The following is an 18,807-nucleotide window of genomic DNA, read 5'->3' as shown; positions in this document are numbered from 1 at the left end:
CAAACTAGAGGCCGTAAAATCAAACAGATATGGGAATTGGAATAGATTACTGTCTATGAAGGAAACGTATTATCAGGCATGCACACTTGTTGTTAGACTGTAAGACTGCGGTGCAGAGTGAGATATCTGTACTTGATGTGTTTTTGTGATGTTCTTATTTTTCTGCAGATTAAACTAGGGTTGTCAGTTTTAGATTTGGAGTCTATTTTAGGAAAAATCAATCAATGCATTCTTAGACACCATGGCAACAAAAATAGAAATCCTATAGGTACCTAATATTGGGTCAGTTCTTGTTTTTAATTACCAACAATTGGAGGCAAACTCCTGCACATTGTCTCAATTGCTCCAGACTTAACTTCTCTCTGCTGACGGCTGGAGTCTATGAAGCAGCCAGATGACATTAACACACACTGATCATCATTCAGTTTTACCATTTTATCTTGCAGCAAAGGGAAACGGAAAAAACATACACTGTACAATACATCACATGAGGTGAATAATAAAACTCATAAAACAACTAGTAATCTGAAACCCAAACAATTGGGACCACTGTTTCCAGTTTCCAATGTGTGACACTGACAAGTTGTGTAGACACTGAATGATGATCAATGGACTGTGTGCATGTATAATGTGTTTGTGTTTCTGTTGCTGAAAACTTTTTGTCTATGAAGCTCAGAGGAAGAACCTAAATAAAGACTCACTTTGTTCTTATTTAAACCACTGTTGATGATCAGTTCCATTATTTATTGTATAATCCTCATTAAAACTCACTGTTTTTCTAAGGTCACCGGGATTTTTAAATTACTGATGTGTGGTACGTGTTGTGTAATCGGTAGTTATGCATGACTGTGAGGAAGGCAGATTTGTAATTTGACATTTTTGGAAGTATTTGTGTTCTCTTGCTGAGAGTTACATGTTTTGAACAATAGTCTGTATAAAACATGGACGTAGTCTCAGTGACATCTCCAATTGGTTTCCGAAGAAAGCAAAGCCAAACGATCGCGGTCACAATATTGGAACTGATGACTAATCTTGGCCCAATTTTTAGAAACAAACAAAGGGCCTTTCTCAAACTGCTCCCTCACACTCCATTCTGCGACATAGAGTGAACTCAGCCCACAGGGGGATGAATTCAGCAGCAAGCTTTGGGACAAACTCCCCTCACTCTCAAAGGAAAGGGAACTTTAACGCTAGGCAGACTCAATAAAATCACTCCACAATATGATTAAAAAAAACACACCTAAATATTTGGTAAATGGTAAATGGATTTGAGCTCGTAAAACGTTTTTGCTTTGTGTCAGACCTACCTGTTCACACCCTGATGGCGGAGTTTGCTATGCAAAGTGACCACCAGAAGTAGCAGCGGGAGCATTTAGGGGTTAAGTGTCTTGCCAAGGACGCATCGGACATGTTGCTGCAGGATCGAACCCTCGACCTTCCGATTGCAGCGGCTTCTGACGACCGACTCTGCCAACTGAGCCACAGCCGCTGCTTGGTGCCATTTCTTTTTTTCAACATCTTATTGATTGAATCTGAAGTTTATAAGATGACGCGTTATTGTCTGTATCTTTTAACATAAAAACACTTCACAGTAAAATAAACACATCATATTCAAGAAGAAAGTTATTCATTACATTTTGATTATAATGTTAACATTTTTTAATCTTATATCTTTAAGATACTACTCTTATTATTTCATTCAAATGTGTTGAAGTTTATGTGGTTGATAACACAGAACTTTGATGTAAGGATCGTCTTCCATGACAAACAATGAAAGGTGCTTCACCTGCGTCGGTGCAGACTCGCTGTTGGAGGGTTTAACAACTCACTCTCTATACTCTATACATATAGTATACAAAACTAAACTCTGAGGTTTGTTTTTGTTTTATTCTGGTTTTCAAGCATTGCTTATAACTCACTGCTCCTGCTCTGCTTCTTCTCCTGTGGGTAAACTCTCTCACAGAGGACACAGCCTGCTTTCACTTTTTGTTTTGTCAGTCATTCAAGATTCAAGATTCAGTTTATAGTCATGTCCATTATATACTGTCAGCATACATGGGAGCGAGATGTCATTCTCCCCAATTCATTTAAGAACAGACTCATTGAAAAAGAAAGAACAAGACGCATGCCACTGATTGGGAGAAGCCGCTGCAACCGGTTGAGGTTAAAGGACCTCAACAACCTGCAGAGAGAGAGAGAGATGACTCTTCCATCTGAACGACCAGCTTATCCTGTGGATATTGGACTTTCTGACCAACAGATCACCGAGAGTTCTGGTCAACAACACCTTCTCCAGCCTCCAACACACCTCAACTGGCTCCCCCTCAGGGCTGCGTGCTCTCACCTCTGCTCTTCATCCTCTACACCGATGACTGCAGAACCACACAGCCAAACTGTCACCTGGTGAAGTACGCGGACGACACAGTTCTCCTGTCTCTGCTGTCAGGCCCCTCTCAGCACCATGGACCAGTTCTTCAGGAGTTTGTGGAGTGGTGTGACAGCTCCTGCCTCGAACTGAACGTGAGAGCAAGACCAAAGACATGGTGGTGACCTTCTCCAACAAGCAGAGGGAACTGGCTGCAACTGCAATCACCACAATCCATGGGAATCCTGTCGAACTAGGAGAGGAGTATAAGTACCTGGGTACCATCTTCGACAGCCTGCTGAAATTCTCCTCCAACACCGAGGAGATTCTCAGGAAATGTCAGCAGCGAAAATACCTCTTAAGGAAGCTCAATTCCTTTGGAGTCAGTAAGAACATTCTTCTGACCTTCTACTACTCCTTCATTGAGAGCATTATTACATTTTCTATAACCTGCTGGTTCCACTCCGCCACCCTCCAGAACAGAAACCGCCTGCAGAGCACGGTCACAGTCTGCTCTAAGATCATTGGACTACCTGTAAGGACTCTGACATCGATCTATGAGCAACAGACAATCAGGCTAGCAGGTCGGATTATGCAGGATCCCTCACACGCTCTCTTCCCAGCGTTTGAGTGGCTCCCCTCAGGACGCCGATTTCGCTGTCCCTGCTGCAGGACACAGAGGAGAAGAGCAACCTTTGTTCCTAGGGCTGTCCAGCTCCTCAACTCCAGGGCAACAACATAGACATAGAATCGTTTGGAGAAGAACTAATCAAGATGTATTTACGCACTTGCTTCCATAATGCAGGTTAGCTGCCATTTTGCATCATGTACTGTCACATTCAGATATGTGGTAAAAAGAAAGACCTGCAGGGTCAGAGGATGAGTTTGAGAAGGCAGCAGACTAGATGTTGCTGGAGGTAAAGGTTGGTCCAGTCTGAATTGTAAGACAGCTGCAGGCCGAGGCTGGAGCCGGTTATTGTATGGTATGGAGATTTAAGGAGAACAGGACAAGACAATGAGTGACAACTGTACTTTTACTGTCTCAAAACACATTTTTCATCATAACAGAAAATAATAAAGGACTCAAAATTCTACCTTAATTTTTTTTTTGATCTATAAAACTTTCTGATAAACTCCTTCCAGTCCTTCATTTAATAAATTTCTCATAAAACGGCATAAATCTACCTATACATTGTTCCTTGAATCCCTCTTAATCATTCCTTCTTACACATCATGTCATCAGAGGAGTTATTATGTGACTTACTGTGGCCACTAGGTGGCAGAAGGGGATCTTGAGGACTCGTAGCGAGGTCAAGCTGAAGCCAACTGTCTTTGGGCACAGTTTTAGAAACTGCACATAATTTAAAATAGATAATGGTAAATGGACTTGAGCTTGAATAGAGATTTTCAAATGTTCTGAGAGGAAACTAGAGAAACGTTTGGATGAAATCAAGAAATAAGCCATCCAAGGCAATAGGCCTCCATGATTCCTGAATATTTTAGATGAATATAAACACACTCTAAACCTTTAAATCTAATAATGGGAAACATGAAGTCTTGATATTTTCATTTAAAGTGGAATATTTTACATGTTTTTAATTATACCCTATACATATTTGTATTAGGTTTACTGCATCTTTTTTATAAACCATCTTAGACTAAACCCTAGTGATATAAACCATACTTTCAAAGAGGTTGGCTGAAGTGTGACTCAGCACACTAAGAACACAGTTACTGTAACTGGTTAGACTGAAGCACTTATCTACAATCTGTTCATCATATTTACACAGTTCTATGAATTGATATGAATAATGTTTAATTTTAGGATATGGATGAAATTTGTAACGATTTGAAACTTTTCCATGCCAGCTTCCTATGAGAGTTAAAATAATAATTTATCAAACACTGTAGTGACTATCTGAAGTCCCAGTGTTCTAATCAAACTTTTTGAGTCACTTGTACAGGTGTATGGAAAGTTCTTGATGCGCGCCAAAAATAAAATAAAATGTCTAAAATGAAATGACTTTGGCTGATTTTCCCGTTTATTGCAAAAGATGAAGCAGACAAACCGTGATGATGATATGAAGTAATGATTGATTGTTGCCGCCAGTATTTATGTCCGTTTACAGTAACAGTACGTTCCCTCTCCACCCAATCGACTTTCTGTTCCTCCTGTGACCTTTAAACACTCAACCATACAACATGACAAATTAACTTACATTATTAATTCTGCATTTTCTCTAAAATGTTGACATGTAGTTTTTTTTTTAAATGCAGAGTCACAAAACAGAGAAGTGCGGGGACAGAAGAAACAGGGTGCCAAGTTATTTCCTTGAAAGTCATGCGTGTGCATGTAAGGAAAGTGGTAAATAGTCACAAGTCACAAGTGTTTCTTGGAAAACTAAAGATGGAAGAAAGATGCCTCTTCCTCATAATGACTCCATCTCGTCTCCATCGAATGACGATAGCACAAAGCTGACGACCAATACAGGTATACATTAAAAACAAAAACAACTAAAGCCTTGTTCAGATTTATATGAGTGCTTTAAAGAACCTGGCCAAGTGTAAAAGGAGTGAGTTATCTGTGTCCACTGGAGAAATGCTGGTAATTAAGTTAGCATTACAATGGATTGAAGACTCTTAAGAGCAATAAAAGGTTCTGACTCCAGTTTCCAGATGCTGAAAAATGAATAACAATAATAATGTTATTCATATAGCACCTTTAAAAACACAGGTTTACAAAGTATAAAAGTAACATTAAGCAAAGAAACATCAAAAACAAAAGAACCAAAGCCACACCAAAAGACAAAGACAATACAATAACCGCACAACAAAATATTCAACGAACATAATTCAAAGAACTTCATAAAAAACCATCGTAAGAACCCAGACAACACAAGAACCCAACAGCATGAAATGAGACCGCAGGAGGACCAGATGATGTAAGCAACTAAAAAGAGTAGGAACCATTAGAGGGGATAACAACATAAAAACACGATAACATCAATAAATATGTAGGCAGAAAGAATAAAAACAGATAAAGGCAGGAAAATAAAGCAATACTACAGAAGAGCAATTCAATCGATTAATTAAAGAGAAAATTAAGTAGGCTTTAATAGTAAAATCCAGTAGTTAGAAAAAATAAAATAACACGTGACGAGTAGAAGTTATTGATTAGGGATGAGAAGATCCACGCCTTTGTCTCTTCCAGGTTAGACGACTGTAATACACATCTTGTCATCTGTAGCCTAAAGAAGGGTCAATACATCCAGAACAGTGCTGAAAGGATCCCGTTGAAAGTGCAGAAATATCACACCCATCTTGCATTTATAACACTGGCTTCTTGTCCCTGACTGCCCCTCCCCACCTCAAAGAACCTCCAACACCACAAATTGACACAAGAAACTTCAACTGAGCTCATGTTTTCAATCTTCTTGCTCTCAGTTGTAGTCACCTTAAAATGGCTTTGTGATTGTTGTTTCAATGCACCTGTTTTAACTCTATAGCACTTTGAGATTTCCTTCAAGTGTAAAGTGCTTTTGAAATAAAACACTATATTGTTATTTAGTGCATTTACAGCCTGTTCATACTCCTTACCTGTTGATGGCGGTGTTGCACTAAAACGTTGTTGGCCACCTGCCATTGAACCTTAAGAAGAAGAAAAAGTCCAGGGGGGCCCAGGGGAGACAAAACATAAGAAGGAAAAGTAAGAGAAGAAGTTGTTATTGTGCCTTCTAATCAAGGTTTGTCATCATTCGTTATTTTATTTGTCATGTATAACCTTTTCAAACACATAGTATAACCTGACGTCACGCGTCACGCCATGCTGATGTGACCTGTTGGTTAGCTTCCTTTAGCAACCTGTTGCTCGCCAACTTGCTAACTAACCTTACCGAGCTAAGCTAAGTGGTGATGTCCTCTGCATGTCAACAAAGATACTCTTTACTGTGCTGTTATATGTTTGTGTTTGCATGTGGCTAAACTTACTGAATGTTAATTATCACTGCAGAGTAAGTGTGGTGACGTGTAAAATAAATAAACATGAATATGAATAACATTTAAAATAAATAAACATGAATATGAATAACATTTAAAATAAATAAACATGAATATGAATAACATTTAAAATAAATAAATATGAATATGAATAACATTTAAAATAAATACACATGAATATGAATAACATTTAAAATAAATAAATATGAATATGAATAACATTTAAAATAAATAAACATGAATATGAATATGAATAACATTTAAAATAAATAAACATGAATATGAATAACATTTAAAATAAATAAATATGAATATGAATAACATTTAAAATAAATACACATGAATATGAATAACATTTAAAATAAATAAACATGAATAACATTTAAAATAAATAAACATGAAAATGAATAACATTTAAAATTAATAAATATGAATATGAATAACATTTAAAATAAATAAACATGAATAATAATATGAATAACATTTAAAATAAATAAATATGAATAACATTTAAAATAAATAAACATGAATATGAATAACATTTAAAATAAATAAACATGAATAATAATATGAATAACATTTAAAATAAATAAATATGAATAACATTTAAAATAAATAAATATGAATATGAATAACATTTAAAATAAATAAATATGAATAACATTTAAAATAAATAAATATGAATATGAATAACATTTAAAATAAATAAACATGAATAATAATCTGTGACGTTATTGTGATAATGTTTAAAATTACTAAACTTAAAAAAAATAAATCTGTAAAGTTAGTGAGATAATGTGTGAAGTAAATGAGAAATCAGATGTAACAGAAGTCAAGAAATTAAGTTTAAATTTGACAATAAGAGAATATACTGGGATTCAAATGTGACTTAATGTTGATCTGAACCATAGACTGAACTAATAATTAGTATTATACATGATAATAATTGGATTATCACGACCACAGACAGGTATATGAGCAGAGTTACCTGTGCAGGTGAATCAGGACTCGTCTTAATGTCTCTCAGTCTATAGTGTTTATAAAATAGACAAACAGAGTGATGCTGTATAGTGCGACTTGTAGACATAACATTATAAATCATATGATTCCAGTTAGAAAGGCGCTTTTCTTCCAGTGTATAAAGGTAACTTAACTTGTCTTCTTGTAGATGTCTCAGGACCCGGCCTTCATGGAGGCCATCAACAAACACATGAGGGTCCCCGAGCGGCTGAGTGTGGGCTCGGGGCAGCAGTGGAGGAGAGGGGAGGAGGAGGAGGAGACCACCAGGAGGGAGGAGCACGTTCCTCCTGCTTTTACCATGCAGGTCCCTGATAGGCTGACATACACAGGTAATAACCCTTTATTATAAACACTGTTCAAAGACAGAGACAAACATATATGAGCCATGTGTTACAAAAAGAGACAGTGAGGAGGACACGGTGCTCTCCACACATTTCCTACTTGTTGTTATTAAAAGGGGCGGTGAATGTCACGTAGGACTTCAATGCGGGGGAAGTCCGCCCATTGCTGGTGAGTTTGACTCTGCCTGCAGCGTGCATCCTCCACTCTTCCTCTTGTTGCAGCGGAAAGAGCTGGAACATAATTTTCTTTCTACTTCATTTGGATTTGACAGCCCCTAGCACATCTCTTATGGATAATTGCATTACATAAGTCAAGAAGAAGACATTTTACCAAATCACTATTCACTCGTGCAAATCTTATGACTTTTGACTTGAACCGCCTCAGAATGTTTGTTGATACAATCACTTGGTTTAGAAAACATGTTGACATGAGCTGTGCTTAAGTCTTCTTTAACTTGTCACCTACAGAAGCCCCCGATATGAGCCCCACTCCTCTGTTTACCCCGTCCAAACTGACCCTCTGTGGACCCCAGAGTCTGGACCCCTGTTGGGAGAGTCCGTCAGGAGAGGTCTTCATCAGAGAGCAACAGCAGGTAGGTGGACATGTGACCACTGTGTTGTATTTAATTTAGGGCCGGTTAAGTGTATTTTTTAATGGTGACTTTTGCTGAATTTGAAAGTTAATTGTGATTAATCACAGCGTTTAAAAATTCCATTTGTTTTCATTTTGAAAGCAGTGTTTAAGTCCATACTATCAAAAGCAGTTGTTAGCTTTGGGAATAATATGTACTCTATGATCTTCTTTACTTACAGATTTATTATTTAAATAAGTGCTGCACCAGTGGGATCTGAAATCATGACTAAATCCTGACACAAACAAAAAGATTTTTAAGATCTTAAACAATGCTGATAGTTATATCAGCATGTGGAGCTTGAACCATCTTGTGAGGCTGGTTCTAGATTTAAATCATTAAATGTGATCTCTCACGTTTGGCTATATGAGGCATATAAAGACGGCTTTGAAAGGTAACCTCTTAAAGCCACCCTGCAGAGGTAGAGGTTTAATTCCTTGAGGTGAAGCCGACTTTACCTGACAAGCAACATGTGGGCCTTCATCAATAGCAGTTCTTTAAGCATCCCTGATTAGACTATTGTGGACAATGTCCAAATGCTAATTTCCTAGGGCTGTCACTGACTAACATCATGTTTTACAGCCAGCCTTGCAAAGTTACCACAGAAACCCTCCATAATCAGAATCTGTTTTTATTTCCAAGAACATTTACACATACAAGGAATTTAACTTAGCCATGAAATAAAGCAAAAATAGTAAGATGTTGGGGCGCGCTGGTGGCGCAATGGTTAGGGCGCGCGTCCCATGTGTTGAGACTCTCGTCTCAAGCGGTAGGCCCAGGTTCACTTCCACCCGTGGCCCCCCTCCGCATGTCATTCCCCGCTCTCTCTCTCCCTGGCTTCCGACTCTATCCACTGTCCTATCTCTGCATTAAAGGCATGAAAAGCCCAAAATAAATCTTAAAAAAATAGTAAGATGCTATAAAACAGCAGTGATCCTGCTGACAGGGAACTTACATACAAGATAAAAATATAAAAAGGTTAAGTAAGCAGATTTTTTAATCCACCAGCCAGAGTTGAAGATAGACATCCCGACCCTGATTGATGTATTTTTCCACTTTTACAACTGCTGACCTCACTATATTTTATTTATCTTCAGGCTTCATGGTAACCATAGACTTATGAGACTCACAGACTGTTTGCAGGAATGATTGGTGTATTTGTATGAAGAGTAAAAAACTCACTAAGCAGAAAATAGAGCAGTTGTTTGGGTTTATAACCGTTGTAAATTTAAACCTTCTGTTAAAATTATGAAAATATGTTGTTTCTTTCAGATGTATGACAGCTGTAAATTACTTTCTCTTCCTGTGTGACAGAGCCCCATTCGGAGATCTTACAGTGATCAAAGTTTTGGAAGGACACCCCCTGGCACACCGACAAAGCTCAAACAGACTCTGGCCAGACACCCATCCAGTCTGTGAGTACTGGCACCATCCTTCAAATTTCCTTCAAATTTATACTAGTCTTATATCACAGTACCAGTTTAAAACAGTATGTCAGAGATTTTATATATATATATATATATATATATGTGTATATGTATATGTACTTTATTCATCTCAGAGGGGAAATTCAAGTATACACACACAGGCTCAAATTAAACACATTCACAAATAGAATCTATGGACATGCAGTAATGGAGAGTTGTCAGAGTTAGGGGGCTGCACCCAGGGGATGTCCCTGAACTGTCAAGGGTTTGGTGCCTTGCTCAAGGGCACCTCAGCAGTACTTGGGAAGTCAAAGCTCCATGACCAGAAACGTGGTCAAACTATGATTAATATTGAACATCTGAAAAATGGAGAGAGGTTAGAATGCAGAAAGGTTTCAAGACTGACGCAGAGCTGCTAAACACTGAAGCTTCCGTCCGGGACAACCTGTGTGTGCATCGACAGTAACCATTTCAAACGCTACGTCGTGCAGGTAGACCTGCTGCAATGGTGATGCTTTTCTGTGTTGCAACCATAGGAGACATTTAGTCAAGCCATTTCAACACATAGTCCATCATTGTAAACACTGACACTCGCTCTGACGCTCTGAGGAGGAGCTCTCTAGTCAGGGAGCGAGCAGGACCATCTGGCTGTGGTCATACAGTCAGAGCAGAACAAGCACAGGACCGGGATTTACGTTGTTTTCTGTCACAAATCACTCTTCAATCCTACGTTACTTGTGTTGACTGTGGCTGGTAGTTGAACAAATTCATCCGACACTGTACAAAACACCCTCATTTGGGGTGTGGAAGATGCTAATTTCCAACCCTGGTCAGCATCGATTATGTTCTGATCCTATAATGTTGCATAATCGTCAAAGTCTGCATGGCGAACTTTAATACCCTTAGGCTTACTGGTAGCTAGATTGAGTTTCATCTGTGTGCACAGTCTGGACTGAACTTTTTGTTTGTGTTGTGATAACTTCTTACTTTTGCAATGTGTTTATTGAGAATGCTTATTTTGTGATAACAATATAATTTTGACTTACTTCACAGCCCTAGTTTAATACCAGTCTCATATTTCAGTACCAGTTTATACCAGAATGATATCACGGTACCAGTTTATACCAGTATGATATCACGGTACCAGTTTATACCAGTATGATATCACGGTACCAGTTTATACCAGTCTCATATTACAGTACCAGTTTATACCAGTCTCATATTTCAGTACCAGTTTATACCAGTCTCATATTACAGTACCAGTTTATACCAGTCTCATATTTCAGTACCAGTTTATACCAGTATGATATCACGGTACCAGTTTATACCAGTCTCATATTTCAGTACCAGTTTATACCAGTCTCATATTTCAGTACCAGTTTATACCAGTCTCATATTACAGTACCAGTTTATACCAGTCTCATATTTCAGTACCAGTTTATACCAGTCTCATATTACAGTACCAGTTTATACCAGTCTCATATTACAGTACCAGTTTATACCAGTCTCATATTTCAGTACCAGTTTATACCAGTCTCATATTACAGTACCAGTTTATACCAGTCTCATATTTCAGTACCAGTTTATACCAGAATGATATCACTGTACCAGTTTAAACCAGAATGATATCACTGTACCAGTTTAAACCAGAATGATATCACTGTACCAGTTTAAACCAGTATGATATCACTGTACCAGTTTAAACCAGTATGATATCACTGTACCAGTTTACACCAGTGGTATTCTGACCACTGTCAGAATCTCAAACTTGTATTTTATAATTTCATTTTTTTTTCATCAAGATCATGTGTTTTTTTTGTTCCCATTAGTTTATCTTACTTTGATAGCTACTCTCTCCCTCAGATGTGCTGCTTCCTGTGCAGCTTGTGTTGATTATAGCTTTTATCCAATCAGATTTTCGCCTCTGTGTTGTCTCCAGGTCATGAAATCTTCCCTGCAGTTCAAGTTTATGATAACAATATTGTGGAGTGTCATATTCTTCAACCAATCAGAATTGAGTTTGACATATAGGGTGTATTCTTTGACATGCCAAAGCCTTCTAGTTTGCCTTGCCAAAGGTGTCAGAATGTACTGCGGCGTCACTGGTCAGAGAGCAAGGCTAACTTTGGTGAATATAGCTAGCTGCGTATGGTTGGTGTTGGCGGGAAGTTCAAGTTAAAGGCAGGGTTGGTAAAACTAGCATGATTTTGAAAGTAGCATTCCCCCCGTGCCCTGTCTGCACCCACCCCCTCCCCTCTGTGCTCCCTCAAAAGCCCCACCCCTCAATTACATGCATAAGCACCACTGGTTGCAACAACGGACCTCAGCTCATTCTTTGAGTGTGGGCTCGTGCATGCATGGGGTAGAGAACAAGCAGGGAGACAGCACACCTTTGGCTCCAAATATAAGCACAAGACTGGGGGGTATGCTGGCCTCCAGAACGTAGAGTAAGAGCAAATGTGTTTGCATCGTCCACTAGTATACAGTCTGTGGTATATACCATTAGCACTCTATAATATATTTATTTATTGCAGCAGGTGAGATGAGAGAGTCTATTAAGTTTACGTAATGAGCTCAAGTTAAGCTTTTTAACATTGTTCCAATGTGACATTCCAGTGCCAGTGAGTAGAGTATTGACTCAGACAAGCTCCTGCAGTCTCTGTAATACTTCAACATACAGCATTATATCAACAGCTTATTTTTTTATGGCATCATAATATTAACAGAGCCTTGACTGAACTTGCTTTGTTGTTTTTTTGGTGAACAGTGAACTGAACGAAGTCGAATCATAACTCATGAAGGAGAACGTGAGTTAGGAGTTACTGAGAGTAACGGAGCGCTGTGTAACAATGTCGAATACATGGCACCTAGCATGCATCTGACAGCGCTCTTGTATGCAAGTGAATGATGACTTCAACAAAGGTTGGGTGTGTAGGAGGCTCTACTGGAAAAGAGCAGATTAAAAAAACAAAAAAAAAATGATCATGTTCAAACGAGCTATTATGAACATGAAATAGCTCTTGCACAATACTTCATTATACAACATCCTTTCCTCTCTGCCCTGCTTCCTCCTCCACTTTTTCTTCTTCTGGGGCCAGATTCACAAACATTTCTTAAGATTAAACTTAATAAAAAAGTTCTGACGTTTTTAAGAATGTTCTTAACTGTAATTCCTGATGTTTCTTTTAACAATGTCATTTCTAACAAACTTTATTTTCTTACTTACGAACTTCTCAGATTTTATTGGGCAGAATCTGCATAACATCTATGCAAATCTATGCATATGCCTACTTATATTGGGTTCAGCATCATTGACTTAATGATCAAGTGTTGTTTGAATATTTTAAAATAAGCAGGTTTGTTAACATTACTGCTGTCTGTCGGTACCATATTTTAGATTTACTTAAAGATTTAACTTAGTTAGTTTTTTTGAGTAAAGGCAAATTAGATTAAAATTAACTGTCCAATTTGCTCCGATTTTCAGGAGTACCAGAAACATGAGACCTAAACCAAAAACAAAATTGGCAAGCTAAAATTAACAATAAATGTTAGACACATTTAGTAAAACTGAAAATCCAAATCACTTTCAAGAATCTCATTTATTCTCAAGTTTGTTCTAAGGAACAAACATAAGAAGAAAGTTAAGAAAATAAATAAACACTTCATTCATGAATATCAAATCTTCTTAACTATGAAGTTAAGAAGAAATTAAGAAGGTTTTGTGAATATGGCCCCTGGTGTCCTTGTCTCCTTCCTCTGGTGTTGTTGTTTCCTCCTTTAATCCCGCTCTCCCTCTCTCCCTCTCTCCACCGTCCAACAGACGAGGTTCAGGACGTCCCCTCCTCCAGAGATCTTCTCCCTCTGCCCACACCAGTGACCCTCAGGCCCAGCACCCGCCCTCCAGTCCCTACAGCCTCTCATCTCCTCAGTCCTTTCTGCAGACAGCCAGGGCACTGGGCCTGCAGGCCTCACAGCGCCTCCTGCAGGCAGTCACCCAGAAATACAGGTCTGAGCCATGTTTTCTCCAGCCGCTCAATGCATCCGAAAGATTCACCTCTGTAATATTTACTAATCAAAATGTACATGTGTCGTTATCTTTGAAGTCCTAACAATATAAAAGTCTTATTTCAGTCTTTTTGAACTTCAGAATTACCCAACTGTTTGATGGGAAATGTAGTTCTTTATTGGAATATCACTTAAACGTGCACTGTGGAATTTTGGTAAAGAAATGTGAACGTTTGAGAAGTGTACAGATTACGTGATATATGTTCATAATTATATACACAAACTGTCCTCAGAGGAACATTTTGTCCCAGTAACACAGTTTGAAGATAAAATTCCTGGCGAGACATTATGGTGGGGTTTTAAGCTTTTAAGCTCCAAACATTGTTCAGGGGCCATTTTCTTCTTTGAATAAAGTTTGTGTTCTAAGTTCAGAAAATAAAGCATAGAATCGTATTAATCCTCCAACTTTCAAATTTCACTACCAAATCTACATAGTGAACCTTTAACAGCAAACTACTCTAAAATTCAAATACTAATTAAGTTTACTGGTTTTCTTAGAAACACAGTGAATAATAAGTGATATAACGGTTTCTCTGTTTTGTTAGTAGCTTGTTCTCCTGCTCTGCTTCTGACTCTAATCTTTTTTTTTAATGCAACTCGTTATTGCTTGGATATTTGATAATAACTTAGTCTTCTGCAGTTACTGGACTTATACGAGCTGGTGATTCAGCTGCTGTTGTTGCGTTGTTGGATGTGTGTGAATGAAAGTAAGTGTAAATGAACTAATTCTGTGTGTCTTTGAGTCTTATTTGATCTAAAATGTTCTCCAGCACTCATATTGGCTGTTCATCATGCCTGTGTCTCAGTATCTGCTTTGCTCTCGACCTGCATCTTTTATCTGCTCTAGTTGCGTACCTGTGTATGTTGACGTGGGCCTGTGAGGCAGCAGACTTCAGTTTGTCTTTTTCTTATCGGAGCAAAGGTTGAAAAGCGAAGGGAAGCCCCCAGCTGCCAGGTTCATGGCCGAGGTTCCTGCTGCAGCACAGGTGGAGCTCAGCAAGAGAAGGTGACGGAACACAAACTGCCTTTTTTTTTTTTTTTTTAACTACACAACATCTCTGCATTGTACGCGCTCAAACTGTGGAGCATATGTGCGATTATTTAATTCTGTTTTTGAATAAGAACAGTGTAAGCATGAGAGGAAATGATCATCTGGATGTGTTGAAATAAGTGTTTGAATCTCAGGCTCTTGTTAAGCTTGTTGGATGTCTGTTTTTAAATGAATGTAAGTCCTGTGTCTGATTAGTGCAGTAAAGACTGTAACAAGGGTCTAAATAATATGGTGTAATGTTGTTCAGCTGAACTTCAATTGAAGATGACATCTGCATGTCCACAGTGACAGAAGGAAACGCAGAACAAACACTGAACTCAAAATCCAACACAGCAGACACCGAACACAACTTCAATCAATCAATCGTGATTTGTGAAGCGTCAATTTATAACAAGTGTTATCTCGAGACGCTTTACAAAATAGCATATGGGATGATATGCAGGAACGATTTCTATTCCTCACGTTCCTGTTGTCCACACTTCCTTGCCCCTAAGGTGGAGGTCGTAGCGGCTGTGCGTCAGGCGGCGATGGTTGTGGGGACGACACAGTCCGATGTTAGCGGCTGTGCGTCAGGCGGCGGTTGAGGGACGACACAGTCCGATGGTGGCGGCTGGGAATCAGGCGGTGGTTGAGGGACGATACGGTCCAATGGTGTGGGCTGGGTGTCGGGTGTAGAGGTGGAGTCTGGGCGTCAGGCGGTGGTTGAGGGACGACCACAGCAGCAGGCAGTCCTCACCAACAATCCTTAGGAATCTACAAGCTGAGAGCTCAAAGTATGTGGTCAGTAACTATGATCTAAAGATAGCGACATGCAGTAATATGATGTGGATGCACAGAGAGAGATAAGAGCTCAAGGTGCCAGGTCCCCCGGTAATGTAAGCCTATAGCAGCATAGCGAGGAGCTGGTCCATACCTGTGCTAGCCCTAGCTATAAGATTTATCAAAAAGGAACATTTTATTCTATTCTATAGACACAGTCTAATCTTAAAAGTATAGAGTGTGTCTGCCTCTCAGACCCCAGCTGATATGATGATTCCAGAGGAGAGGAGTCTGATAACTGAAGGCTTTACCTCCCATAGTACATTTAGAGACTGTAGGTACCACGAGCAGGCCCGCATTCTGGGACCGTAATGTTCTGGAAGTGGAATACGGCACTATTAGCTCTTGACGATAAGATGGTGCCGGACCATTTAGAGCTTTGTAAGTGAGAAGAAGGATTTTAAATTCTATTCTAGACTGTATAGGGAGCCAGTGCAGAGAAGCCAACACAGGAGTAATGTGGTCCCTTTTCCCAGTTCTAGTCAGTGCACGAGCTGCAGCGTTCTGGACTAGTTGAAGAGTCTTGAGAGACTTATCAGAGCACCCTGATAAAAAAGAATTACAATAATCCAACCTGGAGGTAACGAATGCATGAACTAGTTTTTCTGCATCATTTTGCGACAGGATATTCCTGATATAACTTCAGACACAGCAGACACTGAACACAACATTTAACACAGCAGACACTGAACACAACATTTAACACAGCAGACACTGAACACAACATTTACCACAGCAGACACTGAACACAACATTTAACACAGCAGACACTGAACACAACATTTAACACAGCAGACACTGAACACAACATCCAACAGAGCAGACACTGAACACAACATTTAACACAGCAGACACTGAACACAACATCCAACAGAGCAGACACTGAACACAACATCCAACAGAGCAGACACTGAACACAACATCCAACACAGCAGACACTGAACACAACATTTAACACAGCAGACACTGAACACAACATTTAACACAGCAGACACTGAACACAACATTTAACACAGCAGACACTGAACACAACATCCAACACAGCAGACACTGAACACAACATCCAACACAGCAGACACTGAACACAACATCCAACACAGCAGACACTGAACACAACATCCAACACAGCAGACACTGAACACAACATCCAACACAGCAGACACTGAACACAACATCCAACAGAGCAGACACTGAACATAACATCCAACAGAGCAGACACTGAACACAACATCCAACACAGCAGACACTGAACACTAATAAAAGGTGAACAGGGGGGTATGAGTAAGCGTGTTCAACAAAAGCAAACAGAATTTCCCTTCGAGGATTAATAAAGTAACCTGGATTTCTCTTTTGGACTTAAAATACCAGCTGTTAACTTGTCTTTAAAAGCGCACTATGCAGTTTCAGGGAACAGCAAAAATACAGATGAGGCAGAACAAGTTCAGCAGAATACATGCGTCTGGGTGACACATACCTGGGGCCACTCTGTAACGAGGGGGGGAGGACGTGAACTACGGGAGCCCAAGGGGAAGTGCAGAGTAAGTTCAAGAGAAAATCAAAATTTTTCTCAACCCTGATTCGTTGATCAAATTCATATATTGCCCAGCCCTACTCAAAAAAAAAAATCATGTTCACTCTCCCCGTCTCTCTGTGCGACTGATATTTCATTGGCTTCTTCTCTCACGTCGGTGACTCCGGATGTCTGTTTTTTTTATTTTACCATTTTTATTTTTTTCTTCCTAATGCGAGCTCGGCAGTAAATATTCGCCCTGCAGAAGATAAACAGGGGGCGAGTGCAGGTCTGCAGGGGGAAAGAACAAAGACATGCACAGTTGAAGAGACGTAGTAAGAATTCTTGCGCACTAAGAAAAGCCTTAGCCCACCCAGGAAGACATGATGGGATAAAGTCTGTACATGGATATACTGTATATCAACAACCCTAAATAAAAGTCACTCAGCTGTCAGTCTGACTCATGTAGCTGTAAGTTTTCTGTTAGTTTATGTTATTCTCTGTGTGCAGGGTGATGATGGAGAGCTGGAGCCCCGAGGAGGATGGAGGAGCTGCAGTTGAGTTCATCATCCTCAGGAGACAGGTGGGACACTCGTCTGTGTTCATATATTCCCTTTTTAGATGGTATCATCACTGTGGAGGAGGTCCTGTTGTCTGTGGGTGAGCAGGGAGAACACCACAATCAGTCTCGTGCATTCAGGATGAATAAAGTTGTTGTGTTTGAGAGTTAAACTCCGACGTGTCAGCTAGCAAAGAGTGGCTTGATTATGAGAGATTTGTTAGGTTCCCTCCACACCACTCCTACAAGACATTCCTCGGGGAAACATTGCTTTTAGTAGATATTTTCTTATATTTAAATTCTCTCTCTGTCAGGTGATGAAGATGAGCCGTCGGCTGGCGTCTCTGGAGCGTCACAGCACGGAGCGGAGGAACACTGAGGTGGTTTTGTTCTCTCTGCTGCTGTCAGCCTGCATGCTGAACGTGTGGCTGTGGATCCGCAGATAGCACACACTGAACAACACACACACACACACACACAGCGAATGTCACAAACACACCTTAAACACTCTGTGTGACACAAAGACACAAACACCACAGAACGATTGATGTAGAAACAGGAAATAGTCCAGAATGCACTGCAGCTGCTGTCCACCCCACAGGTGAATATTTGAGTGACTGCATGTTGATGGTTAAGGTCACCTGTCAGCTACATGATGATGCTCTGTGACACGTGCAGGTGTTTCAACCTGAATACTACAGCGGGATGATGATGTGATGCAGTGTAATGATCTGTGTTAGGAATGTTTGTCATTTTAATCTTAGAAACTAAAGATCTATCACATGAAACTATGAGCACCAGTGAATACAAACCTAACACTGTTTGAAGTCTGATTGTTACATTTGTTATTTTAGACTTTTCTTGAAGCTGTGCCGATATTCTCTGAAGCAGCATTTATGTAAATGTCTCTATTAATGTCTTTATATTTAATAAAGTAGAGTTTATATTTGAAAGTGTTGTGATTTCTTAACATGTCAATATCAGAGTTAAACAGAGAATAATGATTTAAAAAAAAAAAAGAT

At 39.4% G+C, this 18,807-nt stretch overlaps 1 protein-coding gene across 3 annotated transcripts; it reads left to right on the top strand.

The window, feature by feature from the left end:
* The first annotated feature begins 6,001 nt into the window (after positions 1–6,001).
* On the top strand, positions 6,002–18,738 carry LOC109995254 (mitochondrial fission factor). Of its 3 annotated transcripts, none has more exons than XM_029280240.2 (8): positions 6,002–6,071; positions 7,530–7,710; positions 8,191–8,315; positions 9,669–9,769; positions 13,602–13,787; positions 14,769–14,852; positions 17,737–17,809; positions 18,100–18,738. In XM_029280240.2, exons 2-8 carry the CDS (start codon positions 7,530–7,532, stop codon positions 18,229–18,231), a joined length of 882 nt encoding a protein of 293 aa, XP_029136073.1. In that variant the 5' UTR covers positions 6,002–6,071; the 3' UTR covers positions 18,232–18,738. The 3 variants fall into 3 exon arrangements, with proteins under 3 accessions (XP_029136073.1, XP_020504571.1, XP_029136074.1); XM_020648915.3 differs by having other exon boundaries at positions 6,008–6,108; XM_029280241.2 differs by lacking the exon at positions 14,769–14,852 and having other exon boundaries at positions 6,008–6,108.
* The last annotated feature ends 69 nt before the right edge of the window (positions 18,739–18,807 follow it).

This window comes from Labrus bergylta, chromosome 14 (genome assembly GCF_963930695.1).
Source record: "Labrus bergylta chromosome 14, fLabBer1.1, whole genome shotgun sequence".
NCBI lineage: Eukaryota > Metazoa > Chordata > Actinopteri > Labriformes > Labridae > Labrus > Labrus bergylta.
The sequence above is the reverse complement of the archived record's forward strand: the minus strand, read 5'-3'. Positions and strand labels throughout refer to the sequence as shown.

Coding starts and splice junctions, on each gene's coding strand:
- LOC109995254 (XM_029280240.2), top strand. CDS start 7,530: ATGTCTCAGGACCCGGCCTTCATGGAGGCCATCAACAAACACATGAGG. Junction 8,316..9,668: donor TCATCAGAGAGCAACAGCAG/GTAGGTGGACAT, acceptor CCTGTGTGACAG/AGCCCCATTCGGAGATCTTA. Junction 17,810..18,099: donor TCATCATCCTCAGGAGACAG/GTGGGACACTCG, acceptor TCTCTCTGTCAG/GTGATGAAGATGAGCCGTCG.